This window comes from Daucus carota, chromosome 3 (assembly GCF_001625215.2).
Source record: "Daucus carota subsp. sativus chromosome 3, DH1 v3.0, whole genome shotgun sequence".
Taxonomy (NCBI): domain Eukaryota; kingdom Viridiplantae; phylum Streptophyta; class Magnoliopsida; order Apiales; family Apiaceae; genus Daucus; species Daucus carota.
The window spans coordinates 9654950-9673980 of record NC_030383.2 but is presented as its reverse complement, the minus strand read 5'-3'; the positions used below and the strand labels follow the sequence as shown (position 1 = coordinate 9673980).

Here is a 19031-nt window from a genome sequence, read left to right as displayed (position 1 = left end):
CACGTCACAACGTTGACTCGAAAATAAATATGTAATTTTAAAAAATATAGAAAATTGTGGGGGTTAAATACAATAATTTTTGTCTCCGTTATAAATTACTTGATTGATAGTTTCGTTTAATTTACTTGATACTTCCTCCATCCTTTTTTAGTTGTTACCTCTGGTTTTGTGCCGGCCAAATTGACTAAATTTTAATTCAAATTTATTAATATTTTATCAATTAAAAAAATATGTTACTGGAAATAAATTTTAATCTATTTTAAGATGTAATTTTCAGTTTTTTAAAATAATGAAAGAGTGATTTATAATTTTTGATCAAAAATAACCAACAAAAATAGAAATATGACAACTAAAAAGCACGGAAGTAGTTTTGTTTTGGTAACTAAATTTACTCGCTCAAAGTACAACAAATGCTCACTCCCAATCCTTATTACGAAAAGTCCACAGGGCTGTCACAACTCACAACAAACGAGCCCAACTCAAACAAAGAAGCTTAACTGAAGGGCTACAAGCAAAACAACTGAAAGGACCTAAACGTACATGACAACAGAAAAGAATCTTAGGCCCTAAGATCTCCATGGCCACCTTCTGCAGCACCATCTTCAGCAGCACCCATAAACTCAGAGCATAGAGGCTTGCCAAAATATTCAACATAATCATGTGAAAAGTATAACTGTCTACAAATGTATCATGCCATTATTATACTCAGGTATTATCAGAAATGTAGCAGCTCAAGCTTAAATTTAAGCTATATCTAGCTACTAGCTACAAACAAATCAGTCAAATTACTTAAAAAACATCCTATGAAATTGCCATGAACCTTCTGTACTATTGAACTAGTCATCCTGTAGAAAAAATTATGCAGAATTCGATGCTACCAATACGTATAGCTTCTGTGGTAACTTCCTATTTTTTAATTCTTTAATAACTCCAAAAAGATTCCAAATCTGAAAGTGGACCGTCCTCAATGTCATGGAAACTTCCAACATCATTGCTATTATTCTCTTGCTTTGCTGACGATATCTCAGCAGTGACGTCAGTGCTGAGCCCGGTATCTTGAGACCGACTGACCATTGATTGATTCGACGACAACTGCTCCACCTTGCAGTGCCTCTGAAGAGCTTGATCAGTAACTTGCTGAGGATTGTAGGATCCAGGAACGCGTGGAGTGAATTGGCCCAAGTTTTGTTGGTGCAACAAATTATAAGAAGTGGTTAAAGAAGTATGGTAAGGATTTTGTGAGTAGCTGATGGAGTTGGGCATTTTGTAATTAGTAGTGGGGCTGAAACTTGTGGCATTGTGATTTTTTGGTAGCATTAGGTTTGGGTGGTAGTTGATATCGTTTGCATCTAAAGATCCGGTTGTTATCGGATAATTTGGTGGAGCTGTTCCTCCAGAATCTGGTATTCTAGAAGAGGTATTTATAATGATCTTGGTGGAGTTTGAAGCATGTGTTTTTTCGTTGTTTTCTGGAATTTGAGATTTTATAAGAGGTGGCAACAAAGGAGAATCCAACAGACCTTCAATGAAAGAGTCCATCCTTGTAAGGTCTAGCATTGAACCTGGCTTCGTGATTGTTGTAGTGTTCTTGTGGATAATCCTACATACAACCCATTCATCCTGCAATACATGTAGTACAAGTATATCAAAAGATTAAACGACAAAAGTGCACATTCAGTAAATTCTCTTGGTGGTTAGTCTTAAGTATTGTGTGCATATATGTCTGAGAGTAAGTCGAGTGGTTGTACTTACGTCACAGACTTAGAGCCCGTTTCGCTGAGTTTATGACTTGTGATTTAATGTGACTTATGTGATAAACTGGGAGCTTAAAATGACTATTTGGGTAATTTTGACTTATTAATAACTTATGTGTTATTAAAAATATAATAATAAAAATGATTTATGGGTAACTTATGTCTTATGAATAATTTTTATCAAAAGAAAGTTAAAAAATTTAAGTCACTGAGAAGGTACCTCAAACTAACTTGTGGCTTTAAGTTAGTTTCCGACTTATTTCTAATTTTAACCTGACTTTTTGACTTATTACACAAACAGACATTTTTTTTAGCTTAAAGACGAAAATGGCTTGAAGCCCTGACTTTAAGTCCAGGCAAACAACCTCCAAATCAGGTGTATTGCAGCATTTGTATTAATCAAATAATTTCTAATTATAATCATAATTTGGTATCAAAACTCAACAACTAGCATAAAGAGAATTTTCAAGATTGTAAGAACTTAATCGTATGAAGACGAATTTACCTTTGCCTTGGCAGGGAAGCTGTAGTTGCCTTCAAGTCTAAATTCATGCATAACCCAATCCATCTTTTCTCCTTTGGGAGCTCTTCCTTTGTAGAAAACAAGCGTCTTCTTCATTCCAACCAGTTGCTTCCTGCTGTTCCCGGTCTTGCTGTAAATCTCCTTGTCCTTTCCGGTGGCTTTCCAATAACCTGATTCCGTCGCCCTGTTGGTTCTCATCCCAGTCGGGTACTTCCTGTCCCTCTGGCAGAATAAGTACCACTCTTCTTCTCCCATCTTAGCTTCCTCTGCACAAATACACATATACAAGTAATCATTAATAATTAATCACACCGATCAGTTCTCATGCCTTGCTAGCTTGGTGCAATCCCTCTAAGGGAAATGTTTAACACCATAATTAGATCCAACTAAGTCATACTAAAGCTCGGGTCCTCTCAACACCTTCGAGGTTTTAGGAGAACCAATAACCTGGCAGGAACAATCTAAAGAGGACTATCAAACAAACAAAGGCATCTAAAATCTGACAAAACAAAAGATTTAAAGCATACTTTAGATCTTATACTTTCAAAACGAGATCTTATTCTTTCGACTTTCCACATATATACAAATCAATAAAATTTAATACACAGATAATAAAATATTCTTCTGCATAAAATAAAAAGAAGCATATACACAAACTCATGAAAAAGCTGAATTCCTTACTTGGCAAGTCCCATGGCTCGCATCGATTGAGATTGGCTTCCCCGATGGCAGCTGCAGTGAAGTTGGAGTCGAGGACTTTGGGAAGTAGATAGTGAGTAATAAGCTCCTCATTTGTGGGATTAAATCTGAACCCAGGAGGCAAATCCAGCTGATCAACAGCCTGATTAGCACTAATACCATAGCTGTCTCCTTGATTTACAAAAGCACCTTCCATTTTAAGAGATTTACTATATGTGTGTGTGACTGTGTGTGTTGGTGTAGAAAAGGAGAAGTGAGGAGCTCAAGTAGGTAGTTTGTGTAAAGGAAGAAATGATGAGATTAGAAAGAAGAACAGAAAGGGGGATAAAAAGTGGTGATTTATAGAATGAAATGAAAGAAAAAAAATGAAAGTTGATAGAAAAAGAAAGATCGAGGTTCGTTGTTACTGTATTAGACAGCGAAGAGAAACGTAGGCGCCAAGGAAACTTATGCGACAAGCTTTGAAAGCTTATTTTGTTGGCTTGGTCTCTATCTATTTGTCTAATTTGTTCTCTTATGTAATATTCTGAAACTGTTTCATACTAACAAGAGGCCATTATTTTACACACACAAATATGTAGGTTGTATTTGAATTTCTAGAACATTCTTTTATCAACTGTCCGGTTGAGATGCGAGGAAGCTCAGTCATACTAATCCAGAAATTGCTTTAATTTATAACCTTGCTATTAACTTGTAGGGTAGGAACTTGTTTTATTAAGGATCTTCTTCGTACACGTAGACCCCGGGAAGAAATTCCAACCTAGCTCGTTTACTTTTATACATTATTTCACAACTGACTCTTTATAAAGTAAGAGATCGGAAACAATGAAAATAATGAATGAAATTAATTATCTATTAGAAGATTTTATTATTTTTTAAATTTTGTTTAAATATATATAATTAAGAGGAATATGAAAAAGAAAGAGTAAGAAAAATGAAGAGTATAGAAGATAAAATATATCTGGTCATTTCTTAAATCTACTTTTTATGTTATAAATCAGAAAACTAATTTTATTACTCTAATGTAGGGGTGAGCAAGAAACCGAATTGAAACCAAAACCGTAACCGAAACCGGTGAAAACCGATAAAAACCGAACCGCCTAAAACCGAACCGATCCGAAATCGAAAATTTAAAAACCGAACCGATTATAACGGTTGCGGTTCCGGTTTTAGGCCAAAACCGAACCGCAAAAACCCGAACCGAACCGATTATTAAAATAAATATTATTTATATTTATATATATGTATATTACACATAATTTATATAAATATTTATATATAATATGTAAATGTAATGAAGAAAGTAAAATGAAGACAAGAGAGATTACTGGGAAGTGGGGTTGAAATGTGCTGACATTGTTTTGTTAAAATTGTTTTATCCGGATGAGTTCTTCCACCGAGTACTTTATTTTAGTATCACTACAACTGAGTCCGCTAATCTACTTTCATCATGATCCCCACATAATATATAAGTTTCATTTGTAATCTAATCTTGTTTAAATCCGATAATATAATAATGTGGTTCATTATTAAATTTAAAGTATATATCGAATCAACATAAATTATCTACTAATTTAATTTGGAAGTATGTTTCTTATTTTTATTTATTGCGGTTTTAAAACCGAAACCGAACCGTTTGAAACCGAACCGGTGTTTTTTGAAACCGAAACCGATCCGGCGGTTCGGTTGCGGTTGCGGTTTTCAATTTTAAAAACCGAACACTTGCGGTTTCGGTTGCGGTTTTACCCTAAAACCGCACCGATCCGCACCGTGCTCTCCCCTACTCTAATGTACGTATGTTTATCAATTTTTAATAGATTTGTACAAAAATTATTATAGCAAACTCTATCGAAAAATAAGCCGACAGAAAATCCATTAATTTATATGTGATCTTAGCATATCACAAATGAAACATTAAAAGTTTGGTATGAACAATAGATATGTGAATGTACATATTTTTTTAATTTAATATATATTATCTAAATTTTTATTATAATTAAAATATATTTAAAATATATTCCGTATTTAGACATACGAACCTACTTAATTTATAACATGTTTATTAGGTCTTTTATTATAATTAAAATATGTTTACATATACTCATTAATACATATCTCTTTAGTCCAACTTTTAATTAGTTTTTTGACTGGTTTGATAATTATTAAGGATTTATTTAACATAATTAATAAATAACTTAGTTGATGCACTGAATAAAAATATATTAACTCAAATATGTTAATTAATTTAGAATCCATGAAAAAAACGTAGATTTATCTAACATAATTTTGTATTGACAATAAAATTAGATATTACTATATATTATAAATTAATATGATTAAAATATAAAGTATTAATATCCAGTTTTGATCGGTCATATATAAATACCATAAATCAAATAAATCTGAATATAAAATTAATTATCAAATTATAATCCGGTCCGACGACCAGCTTACAGTCCCAGGTGAGATGAGTATATACACACTACACAGGGTAACAAACTAACAATACTCCAATGTGAAATGGCGGGTGGATGTAGGTTCAATATATTTTCGTAGGTTTTAAATGATCATTGAATGTACTCCCTCCCCAGGTACATTGGGGACGGAGACGTGGTACGGACTTTGATACTCCTCTAAAATATAAGATATAGTTCTATAACTTATTTTTAAATTTTTTTTTTAATAAAAATATGAATGTTCTATTTTTATTCAGAAAAAAAATTTAAAAAATAAGTTATAAAATTATATTTTTTAAAACGTGCGTGTCAAATAATGAAAAAAAATATATAAAATTAAATGAGACGGAGGAACTATATATGTTTGGTAATTGGTATAACGAGAATTTAGTACTTGACGTACGCAGTCATGGACTCATGGTGAGGGATGAGGATGATGATGGGGCTGATGGTCGTCATGTAAAGAGCAAGAAATCACTCGGTGCTTGCGGATCTGCATATACCCGCTAAATCTTCTACGCGTAAAATTCGTGGTGCGCGCTGTCGATAAGTTTTATGTGTGTATATACTGAGGCCGTTTGGGCAAACTTAAAAGAAGTGATTTCTTACTTAAATTAGGGAAGTGGAGCAGAAGTGAGAAGTAAATAAGTGAATAAAGTGTTTGGAAAAGAAGCAGAAGCTGTGAGAGAAGTTAGGATTCTCAGCTTCTTAAAAGTGCTTCTGCTTCTTTACACAAACGGGTCAAGAAAAGTAGAAGCCAGATCTGCTTCCGGTAAACAAACAGGGCCACTGTATAGTACTGTCTCATGCACCTATATTTTTTTAGAATACAAATTTATTTTTATAATTTATTTAATGTACTGAAATTTTTAAAAAATATATTATTAATATATGTAATTTGTGCTAATAATTGATATGCTGATTATATATACATGATTGAAGTCAAGATTTTTATTTTAATGAAAATAAAAATTTTCAATGATGATATAATAATTATATTTGAAATAATTAAAAAATCTCGTTTTTAAAATTTAAAAGATATCATCTTTCTTTGTTTGCTAATTACATTGTATGGTCACGTATCAAGACTTAACAAAATTCATCATATATGTGGAATGAAAACAATATAGGAGAAAATAATGTGTGAATTGTAACGAGGGAAAAAAAAGAGGACAAATAGGGATAATATATTAGAAAAATGCTTGGTGTATAGAATAAAACAGTGTATAAAAATTTATACATAACATGATATGTTATAGATTTTAACTAGAATGATCCTTGTAGCATGTTTTCTGTACACGATTTTGTGACACTCCAATTTGATAGCAACAGTTTCTTCAATTTTGGAGTTAGTCAACATTTCTTTCGATTTTGGAGTAGTCGGTAAATTGTTGTAACCAGCCATGTTAAGATTCTAGATACCCGAGTTCCTGACTATAGGTTCTTGTGGATATGTAATTGTATTTAATTATAATAAAAAAATTCAGCTGGCAAATAAGAAGTATGAAAAGAAAAATAAGGAAAAATATCACAGACAACTAGAAACCAGAACCAACATTAACTTGATCCACCATATAAGCTCCTTTCAAAACCAGAAACAACACAAGAAAGTAATTAAGGTGAAATGATTGCGAAACAATCAGGAAGCAGCAACAAAAGCTAACATAATTCAGAAAGAATAGACTATTATTCAATATGCAAAACAATGATGCAGATGGCTCCTATGCAATCTTATAGACAGTTCAGAGTCCACAACCAACCGATTACAGTTTTGGTCTCATAGTATATCATATTTTTTTTTTACAAGGACTGGCTGGAAGTTCCCAACATGGATTCGTGTCCAAGTGAACTCATTTAAAAAATATATATGTCTGAGGCCAAATTAAGTCAGATGCATAACCTTGCAGTTTTTGTAGACATACAGCAGTGCAGCCACCTTAGAGATGGACAGATAACCAGATTAAATGTTATATACTTAATAGTTAATACTTGCATAAAACATTAGAACAATGATATACTGATACACAAAATAAACTGGGATGATATTCGTCATAATTTCCTGAAAGTTGACTTCATTGCTTTGCAGCAGAACACCATATTCTTAATATACAACTAATGAGAGAATTGAAAAGACTGACAAAAGTAAAAAAAATATATGTATCTGATAAGCAGAATAGAATTGCTTTCATGTTGAAATGAGCAATCTTAGACTCTTAGGCTGTCTTCTGCTTCTTAACTGGGGGAGGGAAAATAACTCGGAAAAGTAGAGCTGATGATATTGCCCCAACAAAGGGACAAATCCAGAAAACGTAGAACTGCTCCCACGTATTGTGTCGTTTATCTACATATGCCCAACCAAAGGCCTGCACACATACATCGATTACTGTCAAAAGGGAGTTGCTCGGTTAAGTACAGCCATTTGTAGAAATAATTCATCTGAAGCTAACAGTCCCATCAAATCCTTGAATACAAATTAAAATACAGTATTGTACTTCATTTACTGAACTAGCCAACAAGTACACTAAATTCATTAACATTCAGTGAAGGTTTATAATAACTTATTATCAAAGTAGAACAGAGATGCAAAAATCTTGAGGCTAAACAAACCAGGAGAAGAGGCATCCTAGTAATGACAATATAAAACTGCGTCTTATTTTAAGGTAAAAAATGTACATATCATATTAGTTTATCAAACACAACTGACAATCGAGTACATTATAGCTAAAGCAGGAGGAGAAGATGAATTCGGTACTTACAATGGCAGGATTCATAGAAGGGCCAGTATACGCTGATCCTGCAAACACTAATACCACAGTTGACACGGAAAGCAGCCAATTTTTCATAAGTGTGTTTTTAGGACCCTTAAGGATTATAAGGAGCACAAGAAAGGTAATCCCGAAGGTCAACACACACTCAACAATCGCTCCAGTGTGCAAGTCCACTTTCAAAGAAGGCCCTGTCACCATGTGCTTATAATTTTTTGGCGTCACCTCCATGATTGCCAGTGCACCAAAAGCTGCTCCTGCTGCCTGTAAAGGACGATTTATTCAGCTCTTTCTTTGCATGCAAATCAATATTTTTAAAAAATGAAGATATATTCAGACAGAACAAACCAGGATTACAATGGATAAAACGAATTTCAGATACTAGCTTTGACATTACAAACTTTATGAAAGACAATCAAAGAGGCAACCAATATTGTTGAAATCTTATGGTCTACCGACTTGAATATTGGCCAGCAATTTAAAGGAATCGCAAGTAAATAACAATAACAGAAATACACAGCTAAATTAGGAATAAACTTTGTGATTTTAAGGTTAAGACTGACAATCAATTAAGCTAGATCATTCCAAGCTAAATGTGCTCCAATTTTAACATACAGAGTTCTTGTGTTAAGGTTTTCCTTTTCCTTTTCGAAAAAATACATAGTTTGCTAATCTTATGGCTTCCTGCACATAGAACCTTCTCACTTATAAGTTAGAATTATCTTATTCATGTTCTGATGAAAGGAAAAAAAACTATTATACCTATCTTTTACAGGTTCAAACAAACCAATCAATTCATTAACATATGGGCTACCAGAGGCTTGAGCATGAACTAGATTAAACATATCAGGTGGGAGGACTTGAATCCAAGATCCCTCTAAATCGAGCTCCTTACCATGTTAAGTAACCAAACCACCCATCTAAAACCTTCCGGAGTTCTGGTCCCTAAAAAAATGCCCAACAGTAGATTATATTATATTATTTTTATGCATTTAGCTTAAAGTCATTTTAACCTTAAAACCAAACAAACAACTACCTGCAAAACACACCGCTGAATATACAATATTACCAATACAAAGAAAAATCACTAGTACATATACCAACATAAAATTTTACCTGCTAGCTCGTGATTCATCTAATAAATCACGCCGTATTTGATATACATTACAGATTTACCTGAGCAGGTAGACGGAGAGAGGCAGAGAACAAGGACTCAGTACGGATACCGACGACGTAAAAGGTAGCCAGATCAGTGGGATTAAAAACAGCACCACCCAATGCCTCACCGATGAAAGTGAACACAAACAACATAACGAGTATAAAACATGCCATGCAAAACAATTCATACACCAGGCCTTTCACTCCAAAATTAGTGCCGATTATGGACGTGATGATTCCTAGCGTAGAAGCACAGAACACCCACATAAACGTTAACAGAAAATCGCCCATCGCTGATTTTATGGCACCCATTTTTTGGACTCAAGAAGACTGATCAAACTGAATCATCGATCACGCGGGGTTTTATATTTAGAGCTCCGCGTTTCGGGATATGCATGCTTATCTTTTTTTTTTTTTTTTTTTTTTTTTTGACAAAATGCAAATTCACTCCATTAAATTAAAACAAGTCTAGTCGAGACAGATCCCCAACTAACAATGCAATCAGGTTAATAAACAATAAAACGAGCTAAACAAATAGCCGCATTGTTTCCAGACTGCTTAACACAATGAATCTTAATTACTCGGCGGAAGCCTCATAGATTTATCTTTTGAAAACCACTTTTATTTTAATATCCCATAAAAAAAATAGTTTTCAGATTTCTGATTTTCATTCGTTCATGACTGAAAAGCGGTATCCAGAAAAAAGGTCACACTAGAAAATAATGAAAATATCTTTGAAAAATTCCGGCAAATAAGCAGGTTGTGATATACGCATGCTAAGAGTCTCTACTGACGTTGACTATAATCGTTGGCTAAATTGGATCTTGTAAAATTTGCCGAACCATGGTATTGGCTATATTGGTGGGTTATAATTTAAAAATAGTATGTTATTAATATTTAGATTATTATAAATAAGATATATCAGTTTAATATGGTAATAAATAATATGTAATCAGTGGGAAGGAGGAAAATAAATTGCGAGAGATGACGTGGAATTCGCTACAGATCTGTAGCGGATCGACAGGGGATGGCTATAATTATACACAGGTGTTGCTATGGTTGGAGTTCTTTTTTTTTTTATGAATATTGACTATAAAATTTAATTTTGGAAAACTTTTAGTTAAGAGTTTGTGAGGGTTGAGATGCTCTAACAAGTAAAAACATATTACTCTCCTTATTCTTGATTTTAGCTTTTTACCATTATTTCTGGTATTCTCAGAATTCGAAGTTTACATTTGTTGTGGCCTGTTTAGAAATTTTGGATTTCATTTGTATCTTGAATTTAATCAAATAATATGTTTGGATATAAAAATATTGAATTTCGATTTATTTGAAATGAAATTATCCAAAATAGGAAATGAAACACGCAATCTTATATAATATGTATGAAAAGAAAACACAATGACCAGTACACAAGGGTACTGCACTGAGTTCTTGGAATTTATTAGATGTGTTGTACAGATAATCTGAAGTCTCTCTAACTCTCCGTGTTCAAGCTTTGATATTTAAAAGGACAGGTTTCAAATGTTATGTCTTTGATTTGTGGTAGTACCTGGTCTGAAGTAATTCTAAGAGCAACTCCAATGGTTTTACTTATTTTGAACCCTTAAAATATAGTAAATTAATGGTCACCTAAAAATATAAGTAACCGAAATGTTGTTTTACTTCAATGGTATTCCTTATAATCATCCCTATATTTGAAAAAATAATATTTTATCAGAACTTCTACTATGATGGGGGAGATAAAAAAAAAGAGGGAAAATGAAAAGTAAAAGAAAATGAGAGAGGGTCTTGCTTTTCTATCCCCCGAAGAAGGGGTTTTGTTTTATCTCACCTAAAAATTTTAAGTAAGCAAAGAAGGGTTGGAGTGGACAATTTTTACTTAGAACCCCTATTTTTGTCCACATAGACTCATTATAGGGAGATGTTGCCTTGGATTTGCTCCAATAGAATAACTGCAACTTCATAGCTAAAGATTTAAATGAAAATAAAAAGTTTTCAGGTCTCCTGCATCAATCTCACAGACCTCTGCTTCTAGTTTCACCAATTCTTATGAGGCATGCACATGAAGCACATACTATAGTTTCATAGTCTTATTAATGTTGGGCCTCCAGCCCAAGAAGGCAAAGCCCACAAAGAAGAAAGGTTCTAGAACCAATAGGATATTATATATAGGAGTCTTAGATCTCATAATAAAAGGTTGGAAATTGAGAGAAAAGAGCCTCCTTGTAATATCTCAACATTTGGCGCTAGAAGGAGGGGCTCTTTTCATCCAACCACAAAAAACATACATACACAAAATATACATACAGATCCAACGACATCGGAAAATCATGGACTTTGGAATCCATGGCCGAAGGCAGCAACATAATCGGGAAAAACATGGCCTCTTCATAGGTCCGAGATCTGAAACAATTGCAGCGAGAACACACGAAATCCGGGTGTTATAGTTGTCGGAAATCAATCTGCGACGCAAGCTTGCTCCAGGTGTAAGCGAGTCCAACATGGAAGCCAACAATTAGAAGATATGATTATATACATACAAAATATTGTAAAGAGCAAAGTGGATCTACAAAATATCTTTGTAAAATTAGATCTACTAACACCAAAATGAAGGAGGGAAGGCAAGTAAAAGCTTGATTCTAAGACAGGCGTGGTGATGAAATCTCCAGGTTTGAATAAAGGCATAAGCAATTTTTGATAAGGAGCTGGAATTGAATTTGAGCGGAGAGATGATGTTCTCAGATCTGATCGGAAAAGGAGGCGCTGAACCATTGAACCGATATAGCAGGGAAATTTTCAGAAAAGTATCTAGCACAGCCCTCAAGTGGTTTAACGATTTGCCTCTATGCCCTATCGTCTCCCGTAGTTCATCGGCACACCAGCTCATCGGTTCACCAGCTCTATGCATTTAGAGAAGCTTAAGGCTAAAAGATTGGCTGTTAAAAATAAGGAGCAGTTGAACCATGAAGCGATCAAGAGCGAACTTAACGCCCTTGACCGCGAGCGAAGATGGATAGAGTTTCAGATGAAGTAGAGGCATGCGACTGAGAAATGGGAAGAGGAATTTGCGAAAAAGAACGATGAGCATGTTGCTTCATCCGAGTATCCAACAGAGGATTACGAACCCTCCTTTCGAGGTTTAGCGTATAGTGAACGCTCTAGAAGGGAGGATTCGGTTGACTCGTATAGCTCGTTTCGACGCAAGAAGAAAGCATCTGCAGATGATTGGTCGGAGCATTTGGAATTGAAGAAGGATTGCTCAAGTTAAGGTTATTCGTCAGAAGTGGTGAGGTTGTGAGCCAAAATGGCGGCTCTCAAGAAATTAGTGAAGACGCGGTCTGGAGGCTTCCTGGTGATAGTCCATTATCGGAGGATATTGAAAATGCGAAAATAGATAGGCATTTGAAAATACCCTCGATTGAGCAGTTCGATGGAACCACTGATCCGTTGGACTTTATCAATATGTTTGATGCAAGAATGAGCTTTTTTGGACACGCTGAAATAGGAAGGTGCCGTTTCTATTGTACATGCCTCAAGAGTACAGCGCTTGAATGGTTCAACAACTTGCCGCCTCGCTCCATAGAGTTGTGGCGCTGAAAACGAAATTCAGGACGAGGTTTTCTGGCAATGGAAAACGAGGAAGACGGGAGTGCTAGATTGAGAAAATTTTCAGATCTGAAAAACAAACACATAGACTTTTCATCTCTACAATAGACAAGAAAATCGGAGCTGTGACCGCCGAACGATGTTGTTCAGACAGTTGCAAATACTCTAATCAGCTTTAACTCGTCGGAAGTGATGCTGAGGCGTCACTCAACTCGGAGTCTCGTTGAGATAGGCGTAAACAATGTGTTCTCCGTTCCCGGCGACTTCAACTTTTGTCAATATTGTGGAGCTATGTGCCATCGCAGCGGCTGACCTACGCGCCGCTAAGATCAGAGATCCGACATGTGTCTCATTCTCGCAAACTGTTGAACCAAAAAACTTAACAGACCTTGTTAAGTTCATCAGTTCACCAGCTCATCAGTGTTTTAAAATTAACTCACGGAGCATCCTTAAAAGTCAGAGCCTAAAGCGTTGTTAAATCCAGCTTGTGAAGCGTCCCGTCTGTGAAGCGTTTCTCTGTGAAGCGTTCCCGCTTGTGAAGCATCCTTAAACAGCTCTTGAAGCATTCTTAATTGCTCTTCGAGCGTCCAACTTTTGAAGCATTATTAATTGCTCTTTGAGCGTCCAATGTTTAAAACATTATCAATTGCTCTTTGAGCGTCCAAATTTTTAAAGCGCTCCTCTGTGAGACGCCATGCCTGTGAGGCGTCTCGATTGTGAGGCGTCCCGCTTGTAAGGCGTCCTGCTTGCGAAGCGTTCTTAAATACAACTCTCGAAGCATTACTAATTGCTCTTTGAGCGTCCAATTTTTGAAGTATCATTAATGGCTCTTTGAGCGTCCAATTACAATTCTTTAACACAAATTACAATTCTTCAATACAAATTACAAATTACGATTCTTCAATACAACTTACAATTCTTCAATACAAATTACAAATTATGATTCTTCAATACAAATTACAAATTACGATTCTTCAATACAACTTACAATTCTTCAATACAAATTACAAATTACGATTCTTCAATACAACTTACAATTCTTCAATACAAATTACAAATTCTTAAATATCACGTTTTTGACGTATCCTTCAATACAAATTACAACTCTTGGAGCGTCCAACTCTTGGACTCTAAGAGCTCTCTTAGATGATAATATTACAGTGGATAAACACTTCACCAAGTCACACTGTGGAGACCTCAATAGAAATCAAGAAAAAATAAATTCCAGAAAGAGTTATCTTCGCCGCCTCTTCAGTTCGAGGCTTCATCACTTATTTAGACTCCTTGTGATGATGACACGAGTACTCCTCTCCATCATGGCGATGACATTTCCAATCTCTGTCAGCAATAGCTGAAACGTTACTCTTTTTATATTGGAATGCATATCTAAAGATCTGCATACATCTAAAATGGTTCAATGATCAGCCTCATCGCTTCAGCGGCTCTAGTTCATTATTGCAACAACTTCCTTGACGTCAAATGGCCTCTTCGCTTCAGCGCCTCTGCCTCCTTCAACGGCTCCTCAAACGTCCGAAGCCCTAGTCGTCAATGACTTCCAAGGTTATGAAGCTCCTTGCCTCATAGGAGGATTCCTATTGGTTGCGACTTTTAAAGCTACCAATCTACTTCCAACTCTCAAGTTCTCGAAAGCTTGCAACGTGTCACCGGGTGGCTCTGACTTCCTAGTTGTTCAGATCTCCCGTGAAATTTATCTAAACAATTATTAAGCAGAGTTTCGGGAAAATGGTTCAACAGCTCCACACGGGTCTTAGGTATCACGCCCCAAGGCTTCTTCTTCCCAAAGACATCACCTCCAACGATAAGCCCGACAATCCACATCTAAAGATCTGGTACTATGTTGGAGGGGGACTAATGTTGGGCCTCCAGCCCAAGAAGGCAAAGCCCACAAAGAAGAAAGGTTCTAGAACCAATAGGATATTATATATAGGAGTCTTAGATCTCATAATAAAAGGTTGGAAATTGAGAGAAAAGAGCCTCCTTGTAATATCTCAACAATTAAATATCAAAACATAGTTGAACCAGGCTCTTTCTGTGGTGATCTTTCAGCGAGGAGTTCGTAGAGATCAAAATGTGTATAGTTAGCAAACTTACAAGTAATCACATCATGAAATATAACAAATATAATGAGGATGGAAGCTCGAATAAGGTCTAAAAGGGTAAAATACTCATATAATGCTTCTGAAACATTCATGACTTAAGAACCAGGATGTACAGTAATTGAAACTAGAAACCGTAAAAATGAAAACTTGATACTGCATATATACCAGAACAGATGTCTTCAAATCAAGATATCTGTGTCTCGTACAAAAGGGTGAAAAGTTATGTGAAATTAACTTAAGACATGTCAATGAATCAGCGGTAAAAGTGATCCTGTACCAAAAACCAAAATTAGAGGGAAAAAAAATTATGTTGTGATATAGTGCAATTTTCTGGCAGTGTCAAGTGTGTTTTCAATGAAGCCTCAACAAAATGCAGAAATGGACTGCACTCCAGGCGAAATAAAACATAATGATGATGCTTGGCTTTCGACCTCAATACAGCTAGTAGTCTAGTACATCAGATCATAAAACTAAGGGCTGCCAGTATTATGAAAGTATACTAAATTGAGATAACTAATTATGCAACTGGCAAAAAATCTATCTGAAATTCAAAAATGGTTACAAAAACAAATTTCTATATCAGCTGTATTTTACTGTTTTCTGCAACTAAACTTTTAACAAATGAAGATTTCTACAATATTACCTAATGCACTTTCCAATGACAATGCAACTCCTAAAAATACTCAAAATCGACATAAGAAGGATCATCACCATTTGCATTATTCTTATCTTGTATAGCATCCGCCACTTTTTTATCTAGTGCTGCTGCATCTTTACAAGCATACTGTGTGAAGTCCACAGGATCAGGTATGTGGGGAGGTGTTGCACTCCTTACTAGAGCCCAGTTTGTTCCCTCAAAAAATGGATGTTGTTTGATTTCTGTAGCACCCCTTTTATAGGCAATTCTTTTATGTGGTTCCTTCACCAGTAATCCACGTATAAGATCACGAGCTGCAGAACTTACATGTGGATGCTCTGGGAACTTCAATGGTTGTCCTACAACGTTAAAAAGTGTGGCACGATTACCAGATCCCTTGAAAGGTGTCATTCCATGCAAAAGCTCATACAAGAATATACCAAATGTCCACCAGTCCACTGCACTACCATGACCCTCTCCGCGAATAATTTCAGGAGCTAGATATTCATGAGTGCCAACAAATGACATTGAGCGCACATTTGTTGGCTCGGCCATTAGTTCTGGCAATGCTCCTCCCACAAAGAGGCCAAAGTCTGATTTGGATTTTCGGCTTTTTTTAGATGGTAGTATGCGTGGAAAGAAACTTGATGGGTGCACACCATGTGTGACATTCTCATTTTCTAAAATACCAGCAGCACTTGCATTACCACTGTTCATATGAGCCGAGGACGACTTGACAAGTGTTGGATTAACAGAACATCGAAGTGATAGGTCAAAATCAGATAGCATGATATGACCCTGTTCTCTCACTAGCACATTTTCTGGCTTCAGATCTCTGTAAACTATTCCTAGCATATGCAGATACTCAATTGCTAACAGCACCTCGGATGCAAAAAATCTGAGAACAGAGAAACTCAATAAGCTCAGGAGCTAGCTAATAATGCATAGTCGCATAGACCACGTATCTGTATAAAATTCATCACTAGCAATTATCAAGTTATGTCAAGACTTATAGAGAATACTTTTTAAGGCATTACTAACAAAATATAGAGAGCCAGACATGTTGCTTAAACATGAACCACTCAAGTTTCAGCTCGGAGTTTATTAGGCATGGAATGAAGACTGCGGGTACAGAATTAGATGTGTAAATTTTATAATTCATTTTCATCAATGGATATGAGCAACATTTGACACAAATGATCAGAAGATTAAATGTAACGAAGTAAACAGATACTGACCGTGCAGCATCTTCTGTAAAGTACTTGTGGGGCTGCTTCTGTCGAAGGCTATAAAGATTACCTCCACTGCAGAACTCCATGACCAAGCAATAATATTTATCAGTCTCAAAGTAAGAATATAAAGTGGGCAAGAATGGATGGTCTAAAAGACCAAGAATCTCCCTTTCTGTTTGTGTCCGGACTAATTTATTTCTGCTAGCAATAGATTCCTTGTCCATGACTTTCATCGCAAAAAAGGCGTTGGTTCCTCTGAGCTCAGCAAGATAAACACTTCCAATGTCTCCAAAGCCAAGCCGCTTCAAGAGTCGAAAGTGGGAAATAGAAAGAGGCTCTCTGGATGTAATTGAGTTAATGGCCTCCCATCGAACATCACCACCAGTATGAGGCCTTAACGGTGCATTCTCTAAGCTACTGGTGTGGCGATGGTGATGGTTATTAGCATTGTGATTGTTATAACTCAAAGTATCATTTAATTTTGCCTCCTCTTTATAATCATTGTTATAATGCGAATCATGATTTTCCAAACAAGTCTCCATTTCTTGAGTCTCACATGACGCTTGTTCTTATAATTTGTACTTCTGTGACATTCTGCTACATTAACAAATTAAGACATTAGTCCTTCTATTCTTAAAACAAATATGCAATGGCTTTGAAAGAAACATATTTAGCATATCCATACAGAAACAAATCGAAAATACAATAAATCAATCAAACAAAATGTTAAAACAGAAATGTGGCAATGCTCAATCATATACGAAAACCATAGGCCATAATGATCATGTTCTACAATTCAAATAAATATAACTATGAACTATCCAATGTAGCATTTTTTTTTCATTCAAGATGCGAAATAAATGACCAACAACAAGGAAAAAATTCCATATATCCAACATCATTTACAAGGAAAAAATAAAAGTTTAGCTGAAAGACAAACCAGCAGTGATTCAAGAAAGCATTAGCTCCGTCATCGAAAAATAATTTCATGGATTGACTCATATATGAATCTCTGCGATGGAATTCCAGAATTTGATGATAATTTTCGAAGAATATAGAAAGAAACAATTGGAGAGAATAAAGGGCAGGAAGAAAACCAGAAAAGACCCAAAAAATGAGCTAGTAGTAAGTTTTGAAATATTATTACAAGGCCAACCACAGAGGATACCTAGTAGCATTAGCAAAATTGTTACAGTTGTCAAAATTTAATACTGGTTCTCAACATCCTCGGGGAGAGAATGGCGGGACACAACAGAGAGAGTCACAACATAAATAGGATAATTAGCCAGCACACACATGCATGCATGATTTGTGTGTGTTGGTGTCTTGCGCGTGTGTGGGTGAATTTTGAGAAGAAATGGAGGAGGATTGATGGATAGCCGTTTAACACTGCTAAAACAAATCTCAAAAGTCTTGACATCCAAATATAATTAATTTTAATGATATTCATATCAAATCATAGTTTAGAGTCTAAATTTTATTCAAAATTAAAAACTCAAATTTGTATCTTTACATGTTAATATACATGTCAAAATAGTCAAAATGTGTTAATAAAGAAAGTATTATACTATATCATATTTTAGTTTAAAATCATCAAAAAAATATATTAAAATATAATAATTCAAGATTAAAGGAAATTTGTAAAAATACTCTTATATATATTAAAACTTATATCCAAAAGTACCGTTAAGCTTGTACATTGATTGTAATGCCGGTTGAAAGCATTTAATTTTTATATTAATTGTGTGTATAATTATATCGTATTTTTAAAAAAAAACACTGCAAATTTGGTAAATTATGTGATTTTGAAAATAATTATAATATTATCTTAAATAATGCCGTCAAATAACTACAACTACGTAATGGTAAACTTTTAACTCATTGGGAGGGAAGCATTAACATTATATCTATTCTTTAATTTTTGGGATTATATTGAAGGCATGTATATTAAATTTTATATAAAATATAATTTGATATATTAATTTGAAGTTTTTCCTTTTGTATAAAAATTTAAGAATAAATATATTTTTGAAAAAGGTTGTGAACCAATTTTTTATATACATCTTAAAATGTCTTAA

General features: G+C 34.9%; 3 protein-coding genes across 3 annotated transcripts; all 3 read right to left on the bottom strand.

Annotated features, from left to right (window-relative positions):
• Positions 1-674: 674 nt before the first annotated feature.
• Positions 675-3374, bottom strand: LOC108211915 (NAC domain-containing protein 87). Its single transcript, XM_017383633.2, has 3 exons — positions 2959-3374; positions 2260-2543; positions 675-1620 (listed from the first exon to the last, which is right to left on the bottom strand). The coding sequence occupies exons 1-3, from the start codon at positions 3170-3172 to the stop codon at positions 922-924; spliced, it is 1197 nt and encodes a 398-aa protein (XP_017239122.1). The 5' UTR covers positions 3173-3374; the 3' UTR covers positions 675-921.
• A 4101-nt stretch (positions 3375-7475) lies between these two features.
• LOC108213885 (aquaporin SIP1-2) lies at positions 7476-9675 on the bottom strand. The gene is made up of 3 exons (XM_017385672.2): positions 9374-9675; positions 8189-8461; positions 7476-7795 (listed from the first exon to the last, which is right to left on the bottom strand). Exons 1-3 carry the CDS (start codon positions 9665-9667, stop codon positions 7646-7648), a joined length of 717 nt encoding a protein of 238 aa, XP_017241161.1. The 5' UTR covers positions 9668-9675; the 3' UTR covers positions 7476-7645.
• Positions 9676-15757: 6082 nt separating this feature from the next.
• On the bottom strand, positions 15758-17495 carry LOC108212196 (serine/threonine-protein kinase AGC1-7). The gene is made up of 2 exons (XM_017383922.1): positions 16960-17495; positions 15758-16619 (listed from the first exon to the last, which is right to left on the bottom strand). The coding sequence occupies exons 1-2, from the start codon at positions 17493-17495 to the stop codon at positions 15758-15760; spliced, it is 1398 nt and encodes a 465-aa protein (XP_017239411.1).
• Positions 17496-19031: the final 1536 nt, after the last annotated feature.

Bases quoted from the DNA above. Each gene is read 5' to 3' on its own strand.
- LOC108211915 (XM_017383633.2), bottom strand. From the start codon at position 3,172: ATGGAAGGTGCTTTTGTAAATCAAGGAGACAGCTATGGTATTAGTGCT. The intron at 2,544-2,958 runs GTAAGGAATTCA...GTATTTGTGCAG, and splicing joins CGAGCCATGGGACTTGCCAA to AGGAAGCTAAGATGGGAGAA. The intron at 1,621-2,259 runs GTAAATTCGTCT...CATGTATTGCAG, and splicing joins GCTTCCCTGCCAAGGCAAAG to GATGAATGGGTTGTATGTAG.
- LOC108212196 (XM_017383922.1), bottom strand. From the start codon at position 17,495: ATGGAGACTTGTTTGGAAAATCATGATTCGCATTATAACAATGATTAT. The intron at 16,620-16,959 runs GTCAGTATCTGT...CTCTGTTCTCAG, and splicing joins TTTACAGAAGATGCTGCACG to ATTTTTTGCATCCGAGGTGC.
- LOC108213885 (XM_017385672.2), bottom strand. From the start codon at position 9,667: ATGGGTGCCATAAAATCAGCGATGGGCGATTTTCTGTTAACGTTTATG. The intron at 8,462-9,373 runs GTAAATCTGTAA...CGTCCTTTACAG, and splicing joins CTCTCCGTCTACCTGCTCAG to GCAGCAGGAGCAGCTTTTGG. The intron at 7,796-8,188 runs GTAAGTACCGAA...GTATGTGTGCAG, and splicing joins CTTCTATGAATCCTGCCATT to GCCTTTGGTTGGGCATATGT.